General features: G+C 39.9%; 1 protein-coding gene across 8 annotated transcripts in view; it reads right to left on the bottom strand.

Annotated features, from left to right (window-relative positions):
• nav3 (neuron navigator 3) overlaps positions 1 to 20,148 on the bottom strand; it is a 198,400-nt gene that overhangs the window by 80,804 nt on the left and 97,448 nt on the right. For all 8 annotated transcript variants that reach the window (XM_086200982.1, XM_086200974.1, XM_086200975.1 and 5 more), the window contains exons 6-7: positions 11,377 to 11,445; positions 5,348 to 5,490 (exon numbers count right to left, since the gene is read on the bottom strand). In XM_086200982.1, coding sequence (XP_086057108.1) covers positions 5,348 to 5,490; positions 11,377 to 11,445 — 212 coding nt within the window. The remainder of the gene's footprint in view (positions 1 to 5,347; positions 5,491 to 11,376; positions 11,446 to 20,148) is intronic.

Here is a 20,148-nt window from a genome sequence, read left to right as displayed (position 1 = left end):
CTTTACACACTCTCCATATTTCCTGCTGGTCAGTTCTTAGAGCACGAGCATCTCTCAACTTCCTGGCAATGTAGCTGTCTCTCTCAAAACATGCAAAAAAAATACTACAGATATAAAAGCATTTGATTTAGAGGGTAAAACAGATGGGACAGGACATACAGCCCTCCAGATATGTGTTGGAGGCGACTTCAGTAAGAAAGAGAGGAGGACAACTAGATGAAAAGGCAGAATTAGAGATAGGAAGGGGAGAGGTGGAGAAGGCAATATGACGACAGCATGAAGTTATGGGCGATGAGACTGTGTCTAGCTGTCAGTCAGCACAGAGAGCAGGGTTCACATTGAGTTAGTCACCTCAAATCCGCATTTTAGGTCCCTGTCAGGCATGCAGGAAGAGGGTTTAAGCTCCAGGATCTGACAACACCCTAGAAAACAAAACCTCTGCCTCTAGTGCAAACTGGTTTCTGCATCAAACACCCACACATAAAACATTTAAACTCTATACATCAGTTATTATGGCTATAGTCTGAATTTGTGACTACTATTGATGGTCAGCATTTGTTGGGAGGAAAATGCTGCTGCTAATGCTGCTAATTATCCTAAATGGACATCAGTTTTTGCAAACAAAGCAGAAACAGATAGGTATAGACATGTGAGGCATACTTTTTTTTATAGACACATAAAACTGAGTTATTATTTTTTGTTTTGAGGATTTTATCCCTGGCTGCACGGTGGTGCAGTGGTCAGCACTGTCACCTCACAGCAAGAAGGTTCTGGGTTCGAGTCCTAGCTCAGGCACAGGATGTTTCTGTGTCGAGTCTGCATGTTCTCCCCATGCCTGCATGGGTTCTCTCCGGGTACTCTGGCTTCTTCCCACCATCCAGAGACATGCAATTGGGGATTAGGCTGATTGATACTCTAAACTGACCGTAGGTATGAATGTGAGTGCGAATGGTTGTTTGTCAATATGTGTTGGCCCTGTGATGGACTGGCAACCTGTCCAGGGTGAAACCCGCCTCTCGCCTGTAGACACTGGGATAGGCTCCAGCCTATTTTATCCCTGTAATATATCTCTTTGTCAAAAGGGAGATTTCCTGGCATGTATCTATTCTTTTTCAACAAATAAAGTTTCTGTTCCAGAAGTCTATGGCCAGCAGTTCCATGATTTGATTGCTCTCTGCGAACATGTCAAGTCAGTGTATGTATTTTGCGCTCCAGCATACCTACATCTGGCCCTCAGACTTTTCTTTGTATTACAGTCTCATTTTATCCATGCACATCTAAAGAGTTTTGAAGTAGTTGTAGCATTCATGATATTTAGGCTATATACTTTGAATACATTTGTAAAGAAATGTTTTTGATCCCAGATTAACGCACATTCCATTTTTAGGTAAAAAAGGCAGCTCATATGGATGAGAAAACGTTGGCTATTCATAGATCTAGTTCCTCGACAAAATTTGGTTTTGAATCAATAAAATATTCCATTAAGCAAACATTCTTTCCACCTATATGTTGACATGAGAATGACACGTTACATCCCAAATATTCCAATTACATTTTGAATAGATTAAAAAACCTGGCAATTCATTTGCAATTCATCATGATTAACAGTAAACTATCAGGATTGACTTGTTTTAAGTATATAAGCATGCACTTGTCAAACACCGACGTGAATGTAATGACTTTGTGTAGTTGAATATCTGCACCTACGTTTTTTGTATACTTTGCTTGTTCCAATTAAGTAAAAGGGCAAGCGACTGGTTACCTGTCTTGCGTTTTCCTGTAATGAGTTGGCAAATTAGAAAGAACAGATGTGTGCGCCTAATAATATGTGTGTGAGAAAACGCAATACATTTTCCTCCAAGGGTGTGTGTGTGTGTGTGTGTGTGTGTGTGTGTGTGTAACCCCTCATCTTTCGAGACAAAGACAGTGGCTCTGAAGTCATTTTATGAATGTGAATAAAAGAGGTTGCAAGCATTGTGTGTTTTCATGTCCAGTCAATTAACCCTATCTTTAGAGATCCTCATTCTCCTCTCAAGGCAGTTTCGCAGCGCCACCGTGCTTTTCACTGTGCAGTGACTTTGTTGTTGCCATGGCAACAGACTCATCTTTTTTTTGCACAGCAGCCAGGGAATGAAATGGCACTTCGTCTGGGTGGCGGAGGACCCATAATTATAAACATACATGCTCTTTGCTACAACAGAATATAACATGATGCGCTGACACTCATTAGCTGGAAGTGAGGAGCAGTACACATGTTTCAACTGTACTCATTGTACACACTTGGACATAAATGTAAGCTCTTATTTTCAGTTAAAACCCGCTGTTACTTCATCGGTAGTCTCCTGATTTGTGTCCCTTCTCAGTTGTGTTTTTTTTCACACTCAAAATATAATGTTTTTGTAACTTTAGCTGCTCTCCACATCACTGAGATGTAAAATATTGGCTTGCTAGATGCAGTGACAACTCAGGTTTCACTGCATCACCCATGTCACAGTCGCCTCCTCATCCTCATTTTTGACGCAGAGCAATCACCAGCTCACATTAGTCCAATTTTACTCTCAACAGACAAACATGCCCTTTGATGTTTCAGTTAAGTTGGCGGAAGCTAATTAGGTAGTTGCATGGCAACACAGATGATGCAATGCTCCTTGTGCCCTTTGAGCTGCTGTTCTCTCTGGTCAGGACTTTTCTTTACAAAATAGCGCATCCACTCCAGCCCCACAAGAACTATACTATTCTTTAACGATTACATGCCTATATAAGAAAGTTAAACAAAACTAATCAACCAATGAGCTGTCCTTTTCTCCATGGACTATTTAAGGAACTAGTTAACTCCATCGCCATGGGACAAATGTTGAATAGCTTCGGAAGCATGCACTCATCATGTTTTGCAGATGCTCGATTGGTGCTGCATGTGTCTGACACATGTGGAATTTTACAATAAGACAATACAAAATTCATGTCAACTTCTCACTGTTACAGGCCAACTATGCAGAAGTGAGACAGGACTAAGGAAGCCGTCTGAACAACTCAGTTCAACAACACAAGCTTACTGATAGATCCTTTGCAACATCAGAGTGCAGCATTGTATGCCATTTGTGACTAAAACAACAAACCTGTCAAAGGGACAGATATGCAGCAAGCATATTGTCAAGGAATTTAGTGATGCAGCATTTTACTTGTGGATATTATTCTGTCCTATTCTATATACATTTAACATATTCAGTCCATAATAACAGCAGAGCTTTAGTCAAAAAAAGCACTGCAGGTTCCCCTCTCAGGCTTTCCTGTTTCAACACACACACAGAATCCGAGGCTGTTTGTTTCTCAGTGTAACCTTGCCTTAGCATCAGTTCTCAAAGGTTATTTTAATGTTCACGGTGTGACCTTATCCTAGATGAAATTTTATATATTATATATATATTTATACACATTAGTGATGAAAGCAAAATGAGATAAAAATAGATGCAAAGCCTGTACAGCCAAAATACACAAGGGTGTTTTTCGATATAGAGGTTATGTGACATGGAAGAAGTAAGAGAAACTTGCTAAAAGAGAAGTGAATCAAGTCAGGAAGATGTTGTGTAAAAGACAATATATAAAAGGCTTTTGGCAGAGACTTCCTGAATCTGCTTTTCCGCTACCTACATTTGCCCTGAATGTACTGACTACCTGCAGTGCTGGCATTTTCCAACAATTGATTTTTTTTTTTTTTTTTTATTTGAGACCAAAATACTGTTTCATCTTCCCTGCAGTGAAACTCCGACATGTGGTTTCTTATCTCTGCAAACGAAGGCTGGTCTCCTGGAAAGGCTATAGGAAATAGTGTGAATGGTCCATGGAAAAGGATATAGCCACCCTTATAAACAATTTCATAGAATAATCAACAGATTATTCATTTATTAAGCTGACATAGGTCATTCATGGGTAAGGGTTCTTGCAATGCTCCTCCTATTTCTGGTTGCACAAAGGAGCAAATACTGGTCCTGCTGCAGGGTCGTACCTTTGTCTAGCCCCTATCCAGCTTTCCTCATGTAACAACCGACCCGCTGAGGTCTCCTCCATTCTCTTGAGACTGTGCTGGGTAACCTCGTAACAACACATATTGATGTGCCATACTAAAGGAGCTGGACTCCCTGAGCAACCTGAATGGGCTACAGGTACTGCCTGATTCCGCCAACCGCAACAAGAGCACTGGCAAAATGCAAAATGCTAAACTAGAGAATAAAAGTCAGGCAGGGTGAATGAGAAAGAAATAGTCTGTGGCCATAACCTGCAAAATCACTCCATTTTGGGGGTTGTCTTGCTGTTGCCTCTCCTGTTCACGTGTTATCTCTTTCAGCAGCACCAGAGCAGGTGAAACTGATTTGCAATCACTCCCATCTCCTAACTGGATGGATTGATATTCCAGAAGCTTGACTGACTTTGTGTTATACTATAATGAGTATGGTTAACTTATTCTTTTGAGCAGTGAACAAATCTGGTATGTTGATTTCTCTGTAATGTCTTCTTTCCTCTCTTTTGAGCATGTATTTCATTGTGTAATCCCTACCATCCTCTCATCTTCACTCTTCTTCTCCCTTCAGAAGTCTTGACGGTAAGTGCACAGATTGAAAGCAGAGAATGAAGAGAGTTTTGCTTTGGATTCTTTTCAGTTTACTGCCATAAGAAAGGGTTCTGAACATTATAATGTTGTCAGGAATGCTTTCAGTTATTGAAAAGACTGTAACCCATAGGCTTTCATTATCATCACCATGTGAGCCAGTAAGTCAAGATAAATCTCCCAAAAGAGCCAGAGGGAAGTCTCAGTGCAAGAATAAATGCAGCAGGGGAGCCAATAGCAAATATTTTCAGTAATGAAAATATTTTGAGTTGATATATTTACTCACCACAACTGAAACAGGCCATTAACAATTAGTAATTTGTGTGTAATCAATTTTGTGTTAAACAAAATGCGACACACTTGACTCTCAGCTACTGTGAGACCCCACTCCCCAAAGCGTAATCACCCCCATTAGCTTCCTCATGCTTGACAGAGTGGCTGCCTGAATTTTCCCCTTCTGTCATCTCTCAAATGACTTTTGCCTTGCTGTGAAAATTTGTCCCCGCCTTCACTTAATGGCATCCATAATGAGTCACGTGGTATAAGGAGCTGGGATGATTCAGCAGACTGGTGAAGACTGGAGATGTGGGCAGCTGAGCTACTCCACAGCTCCCAGCTCATCTGTCTGAGTCAGTGGTGCCATCAAGTGGCTGGGATGGGGAATTTCAAATACCTGCCCCTGCTGTAACCACCATTAGCCTGTCCACCAGAGAGAGAACAGCAGTTTAGGCATAACTTTCTTACCTCTGTCATTTCCACTGACATACTGGAGAGGTTTGCTCTTGTCAATGCTGTTGAAACTCTGGCTGCGACGATTAAGATTGGATGAACCTGGGCTCCTGGAGGCCCCGCTGCCTGCAGCAGGTACTCTGGAGGGTCCTGGTAACCTGCAGGGGCCAAACCAGAGAGAGGAGGATTTTAACACTTGTACATGAATTGTTTCGAGGCAGAACCTAGGCCTTACATAATGTAATGATGCTTCGACTGTGGCTCTTTGTCCCCACCCGCATGCCAAATTAACATACTGATGCCATTGGAGGATATTTGAACACGAGACATACTGTTTTTTGAAATACTTTTTCATGCTGATTTAGCTCCTGCTTTAAAATTAAATCTATATTATAGAGTGCACATCTGTTAAGCATATGTCAACGTGGAATAAAAAAAGAACAGAAAGAAAGGCCTCAGTCTGGACTGTATAGATACTTTAGGATTTGACTTGCTATATGTTTAAAGAGTCTTGACATGGAATCATAAATTCTGACCCTGGATGGTGATGAGCAAAAGATCAATCAAGACAAGGCAAAAAATGTGTGTTCAGGTGCGTGTGGAAGTAGGGTGAGGCTGAGTTGAGTTTTGGTGTGTCAGAGACAATTCAGGTTTGACCCTTCTCTCTCTCTCTCTCTCTCTCTCTCTCTCTCTCTCTCTCCTTCACACGCACGCACGCACGCACGCACGCACGCACGCACACACACACACACACACAGACAAAATCGTACTTTCTTGAACCAGTCGACACTGCCAGTGTCAGATGTTGATTTGTCATGCAGCAGCTGGAGGATTTCACAACCCTCAGGAGGAAGCAAAACAATTATCTCATCAAAAACCTGTTGTTATTGTAAAATAACCATACAGTGAATCTTTTCTGCACTCTACCAGATGCTTTTCCCTATATAACAGATAGTAGATTATTTCAGAACAGACCTGGCAACAGACTCACTAAACTTTATAAATTATTTTGAGATTTAAAGACAGACAGAAATACCATGAACAGATTCTTTATGTGTCTCTATGTGCCCGCCCGAAAGCTTCTGTGATGTCCTCATACAAAAAAAAATCGATTTGCTACAGTGAATATGTCAGTTGGGTCTGAATCGCAGACGGAGCCAAGATGTTACAGGGAGGGGGGAAGTCTTCTTTATGAGGGGAATCCCAAAGTGGGAAAAAATTCAACTGAAAACCCCCCAAAAAGAAAACAAATGTTCCATTTTGTCTTCCAAGCCTTGACTTAACAAAAGACGTAAGTAAAGTGAAGGATGTTTAGGAGGCATAAAAAGCATCTTGATCTTTGATTGTCATCTTCACAGTTTTTGTTTGTTTTTTTTTAAATGGGAGCAGCATTGATGAACTTCAGCTAAAAAAAATCCACCGCTCTCATTCAGTACTCTCAACAACAGCAGGAATGGTATGTTGAGATAAACCTTTTTGTCCCATAGATTGGGACATTTTCATTTACAGCAATGAAGATATAGCAAAAAAAGCATCGAAATGAAAAAAACAAATAATTTCGGGTAAGGTACCATATGAATGACACCACAACACTAGAGTAACAAAAAAGTATCAGTATTTTGACAAGGTGCCTTCGTGAAACATTGTTGTGGGTGATACAACTGAAAGAATACTGAGGGGGTCTAGAAATCACCTTCTGTAAGGTACTGAATCCTAAACTGCTCCTGATCAGGCCTGGAAAAGCCCATAAACTGGGCTAAATAGGGCTCCTTTCTAAAGGAGAACACTGCACATGTGGAAACTGCAGGAAAGTGACATAGCCTGCCATGAAAACTATTTAATTTATTCCTGTAATGAATTGACTATTACAAATAAAAGACCTCAACTTATAGTTAATGTGATTATTACAATCATTATCATGATGAATCTGCTGTGCTGACAATGCATCGAAGTATACAATTTGTGCACTTTCTCAAATAGAAAATGAAAAACTACATTGCAATGTCTACATGTATTGTTCAATTTGTAAATATCATAAAAATGTGTTTTTTATCCAGATAATATCCAAGCTATCTGGGCGAGAGGCGGGGTTCACCCTGGACAGATCGCCAGTCCGCCACAGTGCCATCAGGAGCAATTAGGGGTTCAGCATCTTGCTCAAGGACACTTCGACATGGTCACTGGGGAAGTGAGGATCGAACTAGCAACTCTTTGGTTGCTAGACAGCCACTATACCTCCAAGTCATGCCGCCCCTAAAGAAAATACTGATATCATAAATATTGGCTACTGGCCAAACAGTTGTGAAAATATAAGTATATTGGATATTGGCACAAAAAATATCTGTTTTATCTAAAATGATCTCTGCCTGCATTAATAGCATTAGGTTTGTGTTTATCATTCTCTGTAAAAAAAAAAAAAAATATGCGAAGTTATATCATCAGATACAAAATGGAACTACTTATATGGCCTCAACCTCCTGTCGAAGCTTGCTCTCTTAGCTTCCAAAGCCTGCAGTTCTTCCTATGTCTACATTGCTGGTTAAACACATCAGGTTCAGGGTCTGGATTTATAACTAATCCCCCTTATCCGCTCTTACAAAGTCAGCCATGATTAGCAGTAACAGTTGCTCTTCTGGTCATTAACAAACATTTTATTTTGTTGACTGAAGTTACAATAGGGATTTTGAAGTGTTGCATATAATCATCGCACACACAGACGCACACACAGACGCACACACAGGAGAGGTGATCTGGGGATGTATGTAACTCTAAAATAACCGAGAAATTTTCAATAGTTTGTTCACAGCAAATATGATGTACAACCTGAGCTCTATAAAGGCAACGACCGTAATGATGACTTTTGAGATGGTTTCCTCCACTGCCTTAGTCACTGCAGCTAAACTAAAAATCAGTGAGTTGTCTGGAGAAGCACAGTGTGCAAAGAGAGGACAGAGAAGGGTATCTAGCGTCTTTTCTGGCACAAAAAAATATGGATAATAAGCGTATTTACCAAAAAGTTGTTGAGTTTATTTAACTTTATCCATTTGCAGAAATTTAGGTTTATTTTGAGTGCATCCCTTGAAAAATAGAACAAGGTTTAGGGATTATGCAATCTGCACTGCATGTATTCAGAGCAAAACTGCCTGATAAGTGCTGAGAAACACAAACATTGTCTTATATAGACAGTTATGGAAAAATAAAATGTGCTTGCATGCAAAAAACAAAAAACATGAAGGAGCATCAAATTTGCCAGTCTGTACACGCAGTGGTGACACACACACAGACTTGAGATGCTGAGGCAGGCCTGAGAGCACCCTGACTGATCATCTTGGGCTCCAGCAGGAGCTGTTTCTCCTCATCATATAGCTGAGGCAGTACATCACTGGGCCAAATCAGATGAACAGAATCAGGAGGACAAAAACAGTCCCATAACACAGAATCAGACAGAGAAAGAGACACCACAGGGAGGATACAGAGACACTTCAATGACCCCAGAACCATACCATGCATTGATAAGAGGAACTGCAGTGCCTGGAGCTCTCATAGGTACTATCAACAATGGGAGCAAGTGATTTTTTTTTAAGGAATGAAAAAATAAGAAAAGACAGAAGTTGGGGAGTGAAAGTGAAAAAAAATACAGAAAGAGAGAAAAAATACACTGTAACTGCAGACAGGAGCAAATGAGAGGTAAACAGTAAGCGAATAAGAATAGGCAAAAGATTGAGGCAATTTACATGGAAATCAGAAGTGATCCCTTTTATCATGAGATTCTTTAATCTTCCAAAATACAACTTTGAGAATGCCTCAGCATAATGAGGCTTGAGACGGGATGACACACTGCATATGAGGGAAGAAAAACATGAAACTTAAGATGCTTTTATGCCTCTTTTGTATTTTTTTGTTTTTTTCTTTTCTGGGGGCGGGGTCATCAGTCCAATTATCCTGTCCTCACATAGGTGTCATGCAAAAGAGCATCCTACAAATGGTTTATGTCCACAAATTACATCTCCTTTCTTTAGTCTCTAGTCTAGTGGTAGTTGGATGACCCTCTTGTTGGCAATGTTAAGGTGTGATCTTCTCAACAATTCAGGCTGAAACACACGGCTGGCAAACAGTGTGTGCCAAAACAGCAGTGCCTATTAATTTCTACATACAACCTCTATACTGGCAGGGGCGTGTCAATGCAACGCTTTACCCTGCTGTTTTATTTTGCAGCCTTGCCATGCCCCAGAGAAAAAAATTGTTTAGGATATCCCAGCTCCTGTAGCAGCCAACCCCCCCCCCCCCCCCCCCGTTGCATCTTGACTCCTCTGTTATCATTGTCTTGTTTGACATTATTATGACAAGGGAGGAGAAGACTCTTGTGGTTAAGATCTAGAAACATTCCGAGGATTAAAACCATGGCACTTGATGTGTGTTGTTAAAGAGGGTGATTCCTTTATAACCAACCAATGGGAGGAATGTATCATAAAGAGCAGCAAGAAAACTAAAACCTGCCACCTTTAGAGAAAGTACCCCGGAGAGACATTAGTTTTTTTGCCATGTTAAAGGTTGTTTTGCTTCACTGCAGAGATGAAGTGTAAAAAAAATAATCCTCTCAGACAGCAAGAGATCATTAAATGTGGTAATCATACTTGTATAAAAGAGAATCAGCTCGCTAACTTCTGACATAGGCTTTTGTTTGTGCTGTGTGACAAGTGTTTTCATGTGTGTTTGAGCAGGAATTAGTGGGCTATTTCTGCAGAAGAACAGCAGCCGTGAGGTTTGTTGTCAGTGATGTGAGAGGCTAGATTACCACCCGTAGGGCTGGAGCTGCTGGCTGCAGCATTTTTGCCATTACTCAGTGGCGGCTGGAGAGGAATTATTTGCCTACACGCTGGTTCCTACTACCTCTGAGCTTGAACAAATGCTGCAAGCATCAGACAACTGGACTCCAGGGTGTGTACATGTAGTACGTGTGTGCAGATTTGTCGGTGCAGGCCCCTCACGTATGTTGATGCATGGCAAGTCTTTGTATCGCTGTGTGTATTTCCCTGAATGCTAGCTACAGTCTGACTATATGGAGGATTACTGGAAAGTCTGCTACATTATTTAGCAGCAGCTTTGCCAAGATGTGTAAAAAGGCTTCTCCCAAATGACAAATCACATTGAAAGGCACATTTTACAAATAGTAAAAGCAATGGACTGAAGACAGAGGTTACAGACTTTGACTATAAAGAAACAATCCGTGTAAAAACTTTCCATCAACACTACAGTACTCTGTTAGTGTGCTGACCCCCCCAGGTTAGCAGTCCGTCAACTGTGTGTGTATTTTTCTCTGACATTTCTGTCAGTGAATGTTTTTTGCTCTATTATTACATTCTACACACAGTGAACATTTGATCTTAGTTTTTGTTCATCTTAGTTTTGATGCAATTAATTTCCAGTAAGTCAGCTTACAAGATGCATTACAGTTAAACACGTGCCTATTATGGAGCCCTGAAGGTTACATGGAGGGGAAAAAAATGGTTGAATTCATTTTTTTGTGAGATCCTACAAAAGTTTTACAAGATCCTGCAAATTGTTTTGTGAGATCTCACAAAAATTTCGATGTTGTGTAAGTATAAGTGGTTGCTTTTGTGAATCTCACCCTCTTTTCATATATATATTTTTTTCCCCTCTCCATTTCTCCTATGGAATAATTGACTGCACTAGCTCAGATGCTCATGATTAGAAGTGCAACAATCCAAACCGAGCATTTTCCTGAGGAAATCACAGAACAGGTGTTTTGACCTCAACAACACGTTTCTTTTGGCTGAACTGTGGTAATGGGAAACACTATATTGAACATTTGAGTACATTGAGATGGTCCTGTCACTGTGCAGTACTGGTGATGCCAGGAGGTAACTCGAAACAGTGTCGGGTATCCTTGAGCTACTAGCTGCTCTCTGACTGACCCCAACTGATCTCTGACCTGTGACACTACCATGCATGAAAACCCTTTCTTAGCTACAGGGGCAATCAAAGAACCACTTCAAACTATAAATTCTATTAGCCCTATTTACCTTGTGTTCTTCTTCTGTGGCGACCCTAGTCCACTGTGGCCTGGAGGACTTGCATATCGTGCTGTGAGACTGTGAAGAAAGCAGAGCAGATAGCGGACAACATAGTTAAATGAGGAATGAGTGCAATTTCTTGATGGAATTTTCTTAATTTAAGACTTAATGCAATAATGTGTAAAAGAAGAGGCATTCAGAGTGAGGCAAAGAAATAAGGAAAGAGTAACTGAATCCAAGGAGAGAAAAGAAGAAGCACATGGCACATAATGTAGTATACCAGGGCACATTTCTTTGGTTTTTCACATGACGGCGCATTCATGTGTCTTACCACATACCTATGACTAAGTCAGTACCATCATAATCCATTTGTAGGGTTAAAAAGAATTTCACAATTAATTTTATGGCAGCATCATTTCAAGAAAACCTCAAAACACACTAATCAGAGGCAAAGGAAATACCCAGAGCAGCAGTCAGTTTGTGAGTCACAGAGACGGGAATCAACACTGGCAGTTACAGGCGTGCCTCTCCATTCATTTTTGACAGGAAGTAGTTAAGCTACTTATAGAGTGCTGTATGAACAAAGAGAAAATCATCCTACATGCACTGTATAAACAAGAAAAAGAGCAGGTGGGGAGGTGGATGTTCATAAATGTACTGTATGACTTGCAAAACACACGAGTGCATTCAAATGGGTAAAATATTTCCTCTTCAGGGTGTCTAGCATAACAGAGAGGCATCAAGGTCCACTTAAAACAGTTTAATCATCTATTTTCTGTCTACTAAGGTGCCCTCAAACTGTCCATAGAATGATTGATTTAGAAGGCATTATCAATGTATCCAAGCACCCAAAAAATTGTAGACTAACAAGATATCTGAATCATTACAGTTATATTTAAAGATAATTTAAAGTACGTTATCACCCCTTCACTGCATCCAGCAGTGCCATAAGAGCAAATGTATAACTACATGAATTTGCAGGACTGCACTGACAGCTACACCAAGAGCCAAGCAGAACATTTAGTTGAATTTGAAAAAAATATTGGCAGTCAGCTAAATGCTAAATGCCTGGAAAAAAGTCTTAACTTAAGAAAAAGACAGCCTCGTCACAGACCTTCAAGCTAACTGCTAGTTAGCTGTGAAGTACCACACAAATGCCCCCTCTGCTTTTCTGTCAAACAGAAAATTGGCTTTTTTTTAAATGGGCAAATATGGACAGACAACAAACACAAACACTAAACAAGGTAATAAAAGATGCTACTGTACATCTACATGCTCAGCTAATCTATGCTAAATGGAGCATAATCCTCAAAAACAGGAATTTAGCTGTTTGACCACTTCTGTTTCTCTGTCTCTGAAAATGTGCTTTTTTATCTACTTATATGGAAAGAAAGCATTCAAAAATGCAACAACAGATTCTTCTGTACGCTTACAAGCTCAGCTAATCTATGCTATTGCTACTGGCTAAGAGGAGTTTCAGCTTCAAAAATAGTTAGTTACATAAAAATCAGTTATCTACAGAAATGTGAGCCATGCAATCATGTTAAATAAGGCAATGTAAGTGAATATTGACTTGTGGTTACCAAGAAATATATGTACTCACCAGTGGTAGGAATTAGCTTACAATTTTCAATTTACCCCACTTAGCATCACATTATGAGAGTAACAAAAGCAAGGTCCTAAAAATTCAAGTAGAATGCTATAAAAAATTCTTTTCCACTCAACACAAATAGGCTGTTCACAAAAGCTAAAGGCAAACGCAGGTGTAAATGATAATATTAATTATGGCTCCATTCCATTTCGGTGATTCAGAGTTTTAGAACTGAGCATGCTGGCTCATGGAATGTCTGTGATGCTAAATGGAACAAGACTGTATTAATTGCTCACTTATGTTTATCCTGTTATGAAATGTACAACGACGACTGTGAAATAGACCAACTGGCTAATTAAGCAAAAAACAACAACAACAAAAAAACAATCATAGACAATTTTTACTACAGGCCTGCCTCCCATGACCTGAACAAAGATGAGAGTTCTTCTGTTCTGCTGCTCTGTTGGTCCCTCAGCAAGAGCAGCAGAGTAGAAACAGTCAACTGTTAAAGTGACCACAGGCTTCTAGCTAAGACTGAGCTGGTTTTTTTTGGACGTACTTCTCTTCTGACAACAGGGAACAACTTGTTCTCTGTTTTGCATTTGTGGGCTCCTGGTTCAGTGAGTGAAAGTGGACAGAGACAATAAAGTTTAATATAATGGGTAACTGAAAGACGCACTGCACTCATCCCATGTTATTTAATGCCCTTTCTGCTTTCAGTGTGTCATTCTCAACTTTGAATGGAGCTGGATATAACGACACCAACCATGTTATGAGGTTGTTTTTTTTTTTGCATTTTAACATTGCAGCGTTGGCACCATAACCTGAACTTTATAAACACGGGTAACTGAGATCATGCTGTAAATTGATCATGTAAAGCAAAGGTTATTAAAGGTCCCACATACACCATCAAAAACTGGTATTACAAGGAATAGCGCTCTGCACAAGCTCATAACTTTTAGCATTTGTTCCTTATTAATAATTCAGCAGCCTCTTATTCATGCATCATTTGTTCTTATACTGAAGTACAATAAAAGGGGTGCTAGTGGACACTTTTCATGCTTCACTATGGGGATTTTTTAATGTCCTGCATGAATTTCATCATGATATAGAATTAAACCTTTTGTCCCCAAGTGACAATGTGATATTGAATTCTTTGTTTGGTGAGGTTGAGGTGTAAATGACAAGAATCTTTTAAGATGGTGTGAAAAATGTAAATAAGCTGCCTAACTCTAAAAGTGTGTCCCTCGCGCTTTATTGCTCACACACACACACACACACACACACACACACACACACGCACACACAAACACACACATTCTGCCCCTCAATCACATTCTCTATTTACATCTTTCCCTCTGGACAATTAACCTCAATTTTAAACAACCTGTGATGAAGTGCTGTGCAACATTTCTAATTGACCTTGCAGGTTTTCCACAATGCAGTGCTACACTAATGAGCTCTGGAGCCGACAGAAAAACACGGGGGGAATTCAAGGTGGTTGTCCCATTATAACGGTGAGAATCTTTCTGTCATCCTGATGATGACGGCTTACAAATCAATATGATCCTCACACTAGAGTTAGTCTCTAAGTCTCATGCCTAATGCTCTGTCTAGATGACACATGGCACACACAAAGGAAGACAAACAAATTCAACTTATATTTGTAAAGCTTTTGTCTTTGCTTAATGTATTTTTGAGAGTGCAGCACAAGGCTCTTAGCATTTATGAAGTCTTTACTGAAGGTATTCTAAGTGCAGTTCATGCAACATTCCAGGCCATTCTCTTTCACTATAGTTATGCCCATGAAAAGAAATGCACTATAATACAAACAACCGATGTAATCATGGGCCTAATGGAGCCAGGAAAGAGACATTAGGAACAGTGTTTCTGGTGACAAAACTGGTGTTTTAATGTGTTATATAGGGACTATTACTGGTTGTTTTTAGCAAAATATATGGACCTATTTTTTTTTTTAGCTGCTATAGTGGTCAAAATTGAGTGTTCTCTTTGGCTCGAGTCGGGTGGGGTCGGGTCGGTACGGATGCGTTTCCACTAACACTGGATACCACGTCAGCGTGGATAGACTCACCGGCGGAGAGTTCCCCGGCATAATTTGTGTGTGACACAACAACAACAATGGACAACACGAAGGCAGTGTTATGCCTGTTGTCAGAGGTTTTGCTTAAACTAAATTTATAGGATGACAGACAGGCAAGGCTTCCAGCGGTGAAACAGAACACCCAAGAAAAGTATAAAAGACTTTACCAAGTGATCGACGAGTATTCCATCGAGGCCAAGATGATACAAAGTAGATGATGTAAGCGGGTAAGTTACCCAATCAGGGCCCTGTGTTTACGTCACATTTTAGTCCCTGCTCAGCTCGTAGCTAGTACCGTGTTGAAAACGGGGCCAAACTGACCCAAGTGAGCCAGTGGAAATAAGTCATTAGTGAGTTTTTGGGACATTTTCAACGTTCTTATTTATCTATTTCTATTCAAACATAAAACTAAACTTAACCAAAACTTAACCATGACATTGTCAAATTTATCATTAATAATTGCATTTTCTACTGAAAGACAAAGGTATATCAGGCATCAAACCAGAGGTCCGAGATAGAGGTCTACTTGTTTTGACAATCTCACAGTGAGCTTGAAGTCAGAACTACAGCATGAGAAGGGAACACACTAGTCTGGAGGTCAAAACCCCAGTTGTTGGTAAATGAGGGATATGCTGGCTATAAGGTTGCACTCCAATCCTGATTCCACATGTTGTTGGAAATCCAAAAGATTATGCAGGAATATTTTTGCAAAACTTTTCATAAAATATCAACAAATGTTTCATGAGATTACATTTAGTATAGTGACAGCCCAAAGGTGAATGGGTTAACAATATCAAGTATGCTGAAGGGCATGTTTTCCACCTAATCCCTGCTCCCTCACCTCCAAATTTATATAATACAAGAAAACTTGATGAGTGGAATAAAAATAGCTGAGTTTACCCAACCTACAAAATTTAGGCTCTTCCTTACATGGAAAAAGAGACCAGGGTTTGGGTTACAGAAATGTAGAAAGATGATGAGCTGAGTTGAAGAGAAAAAGTGTAGAGGTATAGTCTGCCACTCTTGATCAAACACAACATACATCAGTGAGCAATACTGGATGGAAGACAAGGGTGTCCAACACAAACTGGTTAGATCAAAATAGTGGGCCTTCAAAAACTCAAGTCAGGGTGATGACAGCAGATAATGAGATGTCACTCGACCTTCATGCCCAGGGACATACCCTCCAATGAGGTCCTTTCATAGCCTAGTCAACTTGAGTTGTGACCATTCCTAAAACGCTTGGATGCAGAAACACAAAGTCAATTTATCATTGTTAAAAGTAAATACCCCAACAACTACTCATCAGTCAGTAGGTTGCAGGAGATCCTGGGGTGATATTCATTGGAGGTGTGTGTCTAAATTTCCTTTGACAAATCTTCATTCACAAACAGGAAGGCATTCGCATTCGCGCTCTACCCCCTCACTGAATTTGGTCTCAATGTTTTTGTAGTCCTGTTTAAAGACAAATAAGCAAATGGCAGTGGTTACATAGTTTCCTTGGCAGAGGGGGAAATCTAAATGAACATTTCCCTTGACCTATATAGTGTATGTAACATACTGATTTACAATGCTACGTATGGTTCTCGGCATTTTACGCTCATTAAGTCATGCCTGTTCTGAACAGTTGACTATGTGAACCCTTTGATGAAATTATGACTCACTCATATCATTAATTTATTAATTTATTAATTTTTTATTAATTAAAGTGGCATTGCTCTGAAAGATGTCAAATCCTCAAATTGAAGGCAGTCAAACTGGGCTTTAACTTATACAACTTGCACACCTCTGCGTGGCCTTCCCAACTATACGATAAAACAGTTTTATTGATGATAAAATATATGAACACAATTCTGAAAAACAGCTGACTTAATAGAAAAAACATGATGCTGATAAACTGCACAATCAGATGGAAAAAACGAATTCATAATTTCTGATTTATAATCTCATCAGAGAGACAAGGACAATGTCAATATCCATATCTCCCAACATCAAGACTACCAGCTACCTTCCTCTTCATACCTTGTGATTATCAGAATGATTCAAACTCTTAGCCAGAACAACAAACACTTCAACTGTACCTAGAAGATGAATCAGGCTTGGCTATGCTGCTGGCTCTCCCATATGGCAAACGGCTCTTCCTGTCGCGAGAAACGGCTGTAGGCAGGCGAGAAGAGCGCCAGACCAGGGGGTCAACTTGTTCGCCCTGGGACATGGTGAGTTAACGAGGGAGGGTTTGCTGTGCCCTTACCAGACACGGGCCCCCCTGCCTTGTAGAGCACACAAAACCTCCTGTGGCTCCAGGCTGTCGCACTTTGTCCAATGGGGAGTTCTACTTTGACACACATATGCACACACATACACATACACCCACATCCCATCCTCTGCCCCAGAGACACAAGTCAGGCCAGCAGGTGCTGTCTATAGAAAGCAGTCCACTACAACTGTAAATGTGCAGCAAGCCAAATTTGTGAGGGTGAGAGAGTGTGTCAGTGTGTGTAAATCTGCCAGACAATTTGATCATTAAAACAGCTTAGAATTTTTCTACTTAAATTAGCCCCTCCTCTTATTTTATTATACAATTACTCAGCCAGGAATTCATCTTTGTGAAAAATTTTGATAAGAAAAGGATTTGATGATCTAATTTAAAAATATTTCAGTTCTTAAAATTTGGAGAGAAGCTTGGAGCTGGAACACCAGCCAGACATGAAGCCCACAACATCGACAACTCCAGCACAGATAAAATATGCCCACCAAGTTTTTTGGTTGGACAGTCATACAGACTAAATTACACAAAAACTACACAGATGATGGACCCATTTGTTATTTTGGATTAGATCTGTACACACACATATATATATATATATATATATATATATATATATATATATATATATATATATATATATATATATATATGTGAGGACAGGAACATAAAGTGAAATATTAGCTTTCTGCTGAGGAACTTTTCTTACACTACGGGTGGATCCCACTGTCTATTGGTTTGCCATGTGGAAAATTAGGTGAGGAGAAAGCTTACATATAGTATCTTTAATGGGATGCCACAAAAACTACTTCACCAATTCAAATGATATTTTGCAACTTTGACAAATTTAGTGTAGATTCAGTTATTTGGGCTTGGTGGAGATCACTTCAAGTTAATGTTATTCAAGCAAAGATCCAAAATGAAAGGGCTTAAGAAAGCAAATATCAGTATATCATACATGCACTCTGGTTTGAACTACACAGTGACTTCTTCAAGAATGCAGTCAACGATGCATGGTGAAAAATTGACATTTTTTTGGTATTCCCCTCCTGCATTACAATATTTTTAGCCAATCATCATCATCATCATCACCATCATTATTATTATTATTATCATCACACATTACCCGAGGATGGCCAGTGTCCTTAAAGTGGCATTGCTCTATATATGAAAAAAAAAGGTAAAAATGACTCAAAGCTTGTTGAAGCATAGCAGAGCACAAAATGTGACAGTTTTAGTTCAACAGCAACATATGACAGTAAATCATGAGAGTCTGAAGTTGGACTCGTGATCATCAAGCTGACTCACACACACACACACACACACACACACACACACACACACACACACCATGTGCATGCACTTCACTCCACCACACACTTAGCACAACTCAGCTCTCATCAGTAAACTCTGTATTATTCAAGTAGTTAATCCAGTATGAGAACTTTTTCATCCTTTTTCTGATTCCTTCCCGCTTGGAAATGATCCAATTAATTCTCCACACCCTCCCAGACCTTCTTGCGCTATTAGAGTGAGGTTGAATTGTTCACACACATGCACATGCACACGCACACACACACGCACACGCACACGCACACACACACCCCAAAACCTCACAGATTAATGGCTTTCTTTATCAGTGACAGACACGGACTGATTCTCTGACCTTTGCTGTGGCCTTCAGCATTCAGACATGATTAAATGATCAGCCTGAGGGAGTGAGGCATTACTGGGACTGCGAAGGGCTGTTTGGCAATTAACAGAGGGAGTCTTTAAAGAAGTCTTCCTTTTAAATATTGAAGCTGTATATTCAAATCCTTGATGAATGCTCAGTTTATTTATGCATATGACCTGGGAATGCCAGCACTCATACAGCGATGGGCTTCAAATTTTCCAGTTTGGACTATGAGTTTGTGAGAGCATTCTCCACCTGTTGGCAGTAGGGTGGGAATGGGAGGCAGCTGTGCTTGCACTAACTCCCCCACACATACACACACTTGATACACTGACCCCGACCATTACTGCTTCCTAACTCAGCCAAATCCAGTGAGGCTAAAGCTCTTGAAAATATCACCTTACTCACATTCAGGCTAACTGCTCTTTTTGCACTGATTTTACACACATTTGCTGTGATGGACTAAGAAACACGAGCAGTGAGGCGATTCAGTAACTTGATCCCCTGCAGTGGAATGCCACTCATGTGCGGCATGACAGGCGTGCCTTTAGATACCCCACTAAAGTCCATCTATTTACATCACACAGGTCAAACTTCCTTTGCTTTGGCTGCTAAGCTGGGCAACAAATCTACTGTACAAGCCTGTCTTCATATCATATTGCACCTCCAAATAAACACAAGCATCGTCATATCAGAAGGTACAGTAAATTCAAACTTTGATATCCAGCACCATATATCCAATTATAACACAACTTGTTTGTGCTCTTCTTTGCAACAGCGTTGAAATATTACGTTTAATAAAAAATAAAGTAAAATAAGTAAGTTACCAATGTAGTAGTAATAACAATAATAACAGTATTACAATATAATTATTATTATTATTATCTGGGGGAACAAGTTATATCTTATGTCCCCAAAATATAAAAATTCAAGGAACAAGTTATAGCTAGTGCAATTTTTTCTTTTTTCTCCACACACAAAACACAAAAAAACCCTTTCAGTTTTCTTACTGTCAGATCCTCTCATCTAATTCGTCACCAGAAAGCAAATACGTGTATCTCACAGTCATGTATTCTTTTAATGTATGCTAATAATACAGTCTGACTATAAGACTGCATTAGACATTCAACTCCTCTTTAGCTCAACTT

The sequence above is a fragment of the Aulostomus chinensis genome, chromosome 4 (assembly GCF_037954235.1).
Source record: "Aulostomus chinensis isolate RoL2024-O1b breed Wild chromosome 4, RoL_Achi_v1.0, whole genome shotgun sequence".
NCBI lineage: Eukaryota > Metazoa > Chordata > Actinopteri > Syngnathiformes > Aulostomidae > Aulostomus > Aulostomus chinensis.
Note: the sequence above shows the minus strand (reverse complement) of the source record. Positions and strands in the feature narration are given on the sequence as shown.